This window comes from Tupaia chinensis, unplaced genomic scaffold, assembly GCF_000334495.1.
Source record: "Tupaia chinensis unplaced genomic scaffold, TupChi_1.0 Scaffold144899_1, whole genome shotgun sequence".
Classification (NCBI taxonomy): Eukaryota; Metazoa; Chordata; class Mammalia; order Scandentia; family Tupaiidae; genus Tupaia; species Tupaia belangeri.
This window is the reverse complement of record NW_006204759.1, coordinates 299,749-306,972: the sequence shown is the minus strand read 5'-3', so window position 1 is coordinate 306,972 and position 7,224 is coordinate 299,749. Positions and strand designations below refer to the sequence as shown.

Genomic DNA, 7,224 nt, shown 5'->3' with positions numbered 1-7,224 from the left:
GCTGCTGCGGCTGCGGCTGCCCAGGCCTCTGCAGAGCTCTCAAGGTGATGGAGCGAAAACCGAGGCTGCACATGCACGCAGGCAGGCTGGGAAGGAGGAGGACACGGAAGAAAACCGTGGGGAGGCTGCCAGGAGACTGCGGTCTGGGAGCAGGGCCAAGAGAGGAGAAGCTGGCAGCTTTACACAGTGCAAAAGAAAAGTCCTTGGACTGGACTTGGGAGGAAAGAAAGTGTTGGAGGAAACGAAAGAACGAAGCAGGCTGTCTGTGCCCACACCAGGTCGGTCACTACCTTTTCTGCATGACGAGTATACATAAAACAATTCCCGAACAGCACGGAGTATTAGACACAACTAGAGGTACAGAGGGCAGGAGCCCAGGGTGTGGCGGTGAGGCTAGGGGCTGGTCAGCTGGCTTTACACAAGGTGGCACGGAAGATGCACGTATTCCAGTTCTTGGAAGTCTGCTTCCTTGCAGTCTGGAGTGCTGGGAGTTGCTATTGCAGTCTTTCAAGTCTGTCTCTGCCCGGCTGGAGAGGCTGGCCCTGGCCAACCCCACAGCCGCCCCGCCTTGGGTTACACGTCGGTGGAAAAGTACAGTGTGTTCCGCTTCAGTTCTGCGAAGGAGATTGGAGGGTGCTGCAGGTAGTAGAGGAGGACCTGGACCTGTGGGGAGACAGGAGGCTGCGCTGGGTCCTTGTCTTCTGGGTGCTCCTCCGATCTGGGCGGGCTCTGTTGCCCCTCCCACTCCCAGACTAGCTCCAGCCATTTCCCCTTCCTGGGAAGCCCAGGTATGTTGGCCATTTGCAGCAGTAGAGGGCGCTGCAGGACAGAAGGTGGGGAGCCTAGGGCCACTTCCCGAACCTGACATGTTTCCAGCCTGATCCCGAGGTTGGCTCTGGCCGAGGTTGGCTCTGGCCGTAGCTTGGCCTCAAGCCCAGCCCCTGGGTATTGTAGGTATCCCAGGGAGGCCTCCTGACCCCGACAGCAATGCCGAAGCTTCCGCACACAGGCCAGGTCCCCAGGACTTTCCAGTACCCCTTACCTTGCTTGTTAAGACTGAGGCACTCCTGGGAATGCAGCCAGCGCCTGGGACAGACATTCTCTGGGTCCTTGTCTAGGCTCACAGGTTTCACTTGCCCTGGGAGGGGCAGGCTCTCATAGCCTGGCACCCGGGTGACATCCCACAGACCATAAGCTTGGCTTCCCAGAGGGAGAGGTGTGGGGACTCTGAGCTGTTCTCTACCCCTCAGAAGCTTGTGTCACCCCTGCCAGCCATAGAGTCGAGGGCGCTGCCATACCTGTGCCATGACATCATGGGACCAGATGTCGGCAGCTGACGTGAGGTGTGCTTTGCTTTCCACTTCCGAGGGTCTCAGTAACGTGGGGCCGAACACGGTAGCCAAGTTGTGGAGTGACATTTTGTTGATGGGCTCCTTCTCAGCAACCCTGAAAGGGACGGGAAGGGAGAGACAGTCATTCTGGCCTGGCTGTGGTGGTGCAGCGGCAGCACAGGCTTTGCAATGCTGAACCACGTGGAAGATTGGGGTTCAGTTCCCGAGCTGACCAGAACCCACCAGTTGTGCCCAAGGTCCCAGCTAGCTGGGGAGAAGATCGCGGCCTATGCCCGTTTAGAGTCCTTTCTTTCTCTCTTCTCTATCATGAAAAAAAGGGGAAAAAATGCTAAAGTCATTCCTCACCAGCCACTTGGCGCTCCAGGACCCTTGGCCTTAGTGAAAAGAACTCCTGGAGGAACTTGTAGAGGTGGTCACCTGCCTCCCTCCCCTGTGGGTAGGAGACCTCCTGGTGGGAAGGAGGCCAGGACCCCAGCTACGCCCGTATATGGCTATAGAAGATGCCTGTCTTCCAGCTACCCCTGAGCTGATGGCAAACTGCCAAGGCAGGAAGGATCTGCACATGGCATCAACCCCCCTCGCCTGCCTTAGGAGTACTGACGTGGCTGTTCCAAACACTTTCCCTGCAGCTCACACTCGTCACAGTCCTTTGAGGTGGTTACTAGTAGCATCTTCCCACTGCAGAGATGAAGAAGCCACAGTACAGAGAGGTTACATGAGTTGCCCAAGACCTCTAGCAAGTGGTAGAGCTGGGATTTGAACCCTGGCAGTCTAACTCCAGAACCCATGATCTTAACGACTCTGTTTTTTCCCCATAATCAGACAGTAAAGGTGAGATAAAAGGCCTGGGGGGAGGGGGCAGCAGGTGGCGTAGTGGTTGGGGTGCTGAACTCCTACATGGCTGACTGCAGTTTGAGTCCTAGACCTGGCAGATTGCTCTCTCACTTTCCCCGCTCTCTGGTGAACACACATGCCCTATAGCAAATTTTAAAATAATAATAAATAAAAGTAAATAATTCCTTAAAAAAAGAAGAAATAAAAGCCTGGGCAGGGGCAGAAAGGGAGAGAAGGCCTAGGGCTTCAGCAGCAGTTGCTACCTGGACCCAAGGCTCTCCCTGCTCCTCTGCAGTAAGAGCACTCCTACTCCCAGATGGAGCCCAGGGCTGTCCTCTCACGCCTTCCCAGAAGGCTCTGCGTCACGGCGGCTGACTCACCTCCCTTTGGATCCCCTGCTTCTGCCTGACAGGCTGGATGCTCTGTAGATGCTTCCCTTGAGTGACAGCTGAGCTGCCATCTGTGGCTGGTGACCAGGCAGGCCCAATATCACTAAACACACTGGAGAGGCTCTGGGCCTCCTCCAGTCCGAGATGTTTCTGAGCCGGAGGCCAACCCACCCCAACCAGTGCCTCTCCCCCATTGCCTAGGATACCACCATCCCCACCCTCTGGGCAGGAGCCATGGATGTGCCTGCTGACTGCTTTGGAGACAGGCAGACAAACACTGCAGTGCCAGCAGGCGGCTGTGCAGCTGGGCCAGCCCCTCAACACACCACACACACGCCAGCCAGGGGCCCAGATGTGGGAACAGGCTGTGCCCGATTCCCAGGGTGGAAAACCTAATGAATTTTCCCTTCCCACTCCTCCCCTGTGTGTCCTCCCCATGACGCTGGCCAAACTATTTGGGAACTGGTTGGGGTTTTGGTCCTGGCCAAACCAGAGGGAAAAATGTCTCATAATGGGAAAAACAAGACGGCAGCCCCGGAATTGTCCAGGTCTCTGCTAGCCCTGCCAAGCCTGGCCTGGCTGAGCTGCCGGTGCCTGGGCCTGAGGTGGAACTGAGCTTCCTGGGGAGCAGGCCCAGGGCAGCCCTCTCAGGTTCCCTGGTTATGGGGGGCAAATGAGTTTAAGGGACACCAGTGACTTCCCCTCCCCACCCACAACTAAGATTAGTCCTGGGCTCAAAAGTGAGTGCTGGGGGCCAGCAGATGGCATAGTGGTTATGTCACTGGACTCTTAAATGGCCGACTGCAGTTCAAGTCCCAGACCTGGTGGCTTGAAACTCATGAAGGGTGGGACCAGCAGTTAGCGTAATGGCTATATCGCTGGACTTCCATATAGTCGACCACAGTTCACGTCCCAGACCCGGTGGCTTAAAACTCACGCCGGGTGCGTGTGCGTGTGCGTGCGTGCCTAAGATCCAAAGAGGAAAATGGAGGAGAAGGGATTGCGGTGTGGCCATCTCCCTGGGGGCTGATTTCTGTCTCTCTGTCTGGTAAGCACACACACCCTATAGCAAAAAACTCAAAAAACAAACAAACAAACAAAAAAAACACCAACTCATGAAGGGCGCATGTGTGCCCAAGATCCTAGGAGGAGAATAGAAGAGAAGAGATTGCAGCGTGGCCATCCCCCATGTGGAATGATTTCTTACTTTCCCTCTTACTGTAACTGGCTGTCTCCTCTCCCCCATGAGCACATGTGCCCTAAGGCAAAAATGTCTTTTTTTTTTCTCTCTTTTTGTTTTTTTTCTTTTTTGGAGAGGTTTTTGCTATAGGGCATGTGCGCTCACCAGACAGAGAAAGACAGAGAGACAGAAAGCAAGAAATCCCCCTCCCCCAGGGGCGATGGCCACGTCGCAATCCCTTCTCCTCCATTCTCCTCTCGGGGTCTTTGGCACGCAAGCACACGCCCCCAGCCTGAGTTTTAAGCCACTGGGTCTGGGAGATGAAACTGCAGTTGACTACATGGGAGCCCAGTAACATAGCCATTATGCTAACTGCTGGTCCCCAAGGCAAAAACATCTTTTAAAAAAAAAAAAAAAAAAGTGAGTGCTGAGGACACCTTCAGGGCTAATTCTGGCTCTGAACCTGGCTGCAGGCCCTGACGTCAGCAGCTCTTATAGAACAGCTGAGGAAAGGTGAGAAGGGCCTTGTTTAGGGTCTGGAAGCGGTGGGCCCTAGGGTAGATCTGCCAACCCCAACCAGTCCTCACTGGGCTTGGGGACTCCGTTTCTATCTCTGTTAAATGAGGTGTGGGCTGGGACCCGTGGGTTTCAGATTTTCTTGGCTGGGACCCACAGAAGCAGACACATGATGCTGTAACCAGTACACAGGTCTCCGGGTAGCTGAGCAGAGCAGCGTACTGGAGCTTGCTGCCTGCAGAATGTCCTGACGCTGTCCACGCGGCCTCACTTCTAAATCGCTCAACTGATGGGGCTAGCAGGGGGCATGAAGGCTGAGATGTTGCACTCCCACATGGCTGACCGCAGTTAGAGCCCCAGACCCGGTGGTTCAAAACACACTGGGTGCATGTGCGTGTGAGAGAAGAGTGAAGAAGGAATTGTGGTGTGGCCATTCCCCCAGGGGGTAATTTCTCATTTTCTGTCCCTCCAGTGAGTGCACACACCCTAAAGCAAAAAAACCTCAACAAGGACAACAACGAAATGCTCAGCTGATGGAATGAACCACTGATAGGTTGGGACCCCTGGATCTGAGGTCTGAACAGCCCTTGGCTCCAGCCCAGCCATCCAAAGCGTTCACTGGCTGATATCTGAGATTGCTATATGATCCACGTAGTTCTCAAAACAGATGAAGGTGAGTACAAGAAGTTGAAAGGCATGCCCCTCGCCCCTCCCTGCTCAGAAGCTAGCATAGGCCAACACTCCAGAAGGAGGTGCAGAGGTGACAGGGTCCCCAGCAGAGGGGCTTCCTGGCTGGGCCCCTCCCTGTTACCTTTTCAAGTGTTCCAGCAGGAAGAGGAAGGTGATGAGGTTGGGGTCGGGCAGGGAGCGGAGTAGGTGCATCATGCAGTTTTCCTTGGCAGCAGGGTCTGACAGGGCTGTGGGGAGAGAAGAGGCTTGGGCGGTGCTCAGCTCCTGGGGGGAAGCCCTAAGCAGAGCCCCCTATCCAGAAGTTAGGACACCCTGTGAGAGAACCCTGTTCTGTTCAGGGGGCAGATCCTGCAGGCAAGGGCCTGGTATCTGGGTGGGTAGTCGGCAGCTGGTTCCTTTAGGAGGTCCCACCATGACTGGTAACTCAGCCAGAAGGCAGAATGCTGCCTCCCCCAGGGTCTGGGCCATTGCTGCTGAGGCCATTCCCCTCTCCTTAGGCCAGGGCTAACCTCTGCCACAGTGGTGTGTGTTCCCCCTCTCCACCACCCCAATGCTGCTACGTGGGAGCAAACAGCCTTTGTGGGGCTCCCCGCTCCCAACGATGGCTGAAGCCTTGGTCAGGCTGAGGGAAGAAAATGTAGAAGGGATGCACTAGGCCTCGATTTGGCCCAGGTGGGTGGAGACCGGCATGCACAAGCTGAGTGAGGAGTGAGAGCAGTCCTTCCAGAAGACAGCACACACTGTTAGGTGCCCTCCGGCAGGAACTCCTGGCTCTGGGTGCTTGTTCTGACTGCCTGCTTCAGGGCACAGTCCTCTCTGGATGCCCGAGGTCCCAAGCCAGCAGGTCAGTGTCCAGGCAGGATGCTCAGAGGCAGCAAGAGGGTGCTGTGCTGCATCAGGCCACATGGCCACGTGGCCCTGGGGCACTGGGGGCTCCATGAACAAGGACAGTTACAGCAGTCTCCACCTGCTCTTGATGTCTCTGGTCTGGAGCTTGGCTCAGCCCACCCAACCCTCAGGACCCCTGGGACCCTCACCAATGCCCTCCATGAAGGCTGGGTAGAGTCGGTCTGTGAGGAGGGGCTCGGGCAGTTCCCGGAAGTACAGCTTAAGGGTGCCAGCGATGGCGTTGATGTCCATGTCACTCAGCATCAGCAGGATGTCCTTGTTGTCTAGAGGGGAGAGGGCCAGGTCAGGGCTGTGCAGGTCTCAAGGCATTGAGCTGGGTAGACAGCCCTGGTCCAGCACCCCATCCACCCTGAGACAGACCGCTGCCTGCTGCACCCCGACTCTGGTCTCCCCAGGAAGGCAGGCTGTAGGCAATGCCCACAGTGGTCCGTGGCTTAGCTCTGACAGCCTGGAGGGACACCCTGGGAGCCGGCCTGCTTCCTGCTGGCTTTCCAGTGAGGGGAGGGGCACATAACTCTTCACCCAGCCATGGGGCTACATTCCCACAGGGGTGCATCCTTCTTCCAATGGACTGTCCCGTCACTGAGTGTCTGCAAGGCACTAAAATCACGTTCCAATGCACCTCAGCTGCAGGTCACACGGAGGAGCCACACAGCGTCATGTAACCAGCGCCCCATCCTGTCCTCTGCCCCAGGCTCCCCCTCGGGCCTCCTTTGGCTCCACACGGAGCCACCAGGTCAGGTTTCCCGGCTGTTGGTTTGCTGGTTGCTGCGGCTGCCTAAGCCAGCAAGATGTGGGGAGGAAATCAGGAGAGGGTGGGGTGCAGGGGTATCGGGCGAGGCTGCCCCACCTGAGAAGGTTCCCCTTGTACATCTGTCACCCTCCCTGAGTATGCCAGCGGCTGCCCATGACGTGGGGCTGGCTGAGGCTGGGGCAGATGGTGGTGTTGAGGCCTTGGTTCAGAGTGCCTGTCTCTTGTGCTCAGGGAAGAAAGAAATCCGTGAGCTTAAAAAAATAAGAGCCGGCATCTGGCAGGGTGGTTAAGGTGCTGGACTCCCACATGGCCGACCGTAGTTTGAGTCCTGAGTCCTGGACCTGGGAGCTTACTTGCTCACTTTCTCTATGGTCAAATAAAAATAATAATAATAATAAAAATTAAAAAGAGGGAAAAAATTAAATAATTCTAGAGGGACCAGCAGTTGGTGTAATGGCTATGTTACTGGACTCCCACATCATTGACAGTGGTTTGAGTCCCAGACCCGGTGGCTTAAACTCATGAGCGTGTGCGTGTGTGCCCAAGATCCCAAGAGAAGGGATTGTGGCGTGGCCATCCCCCCTGGGGGGGGGTGATTTC

The 7,224-nt window shown here is 56.0% G+C and overlaps 1 protein-coding gene across 5 annotated transcripts in view; it reads right to left on the bottom strand.

Annotated features, from left to right (window-relative positions):
• Window positions 1–7,224, bottom strand: part of ABR (ABR activator of RhoGEF and GTPase) — a 172,427-nt gene continuing 165,203 nt past the window's right edge. For 4 of the 5 annotated variants that reach the window (XM_006167512.3, XM_006167513.2, XM_006167511.3 and 1 more), the window contains 4 exons: window positions 5,999–6,133; window positions 5,083–5,188; window positions 1,299–1,446; window positions 574–663 (listed from right to left, as the gene is read on the bottom strand). In XM_006167512.3, coding sequence (XP_006167574.1) covers window positions 574–663; window positions 1,299–1,446; window positions 5,083–5,188; window positions 5,999–6,133 — 479 coding nt within the window. Of the gene's footprint in view, window positions 664–1,298; window positions 1,447–5,082; window positions 5,189–5,998; window positions 6,134–7,224 lie in introns of all 5 variants that reach the window. The other variant, XM_006167514.3, reaches the window with a different exon arrangement.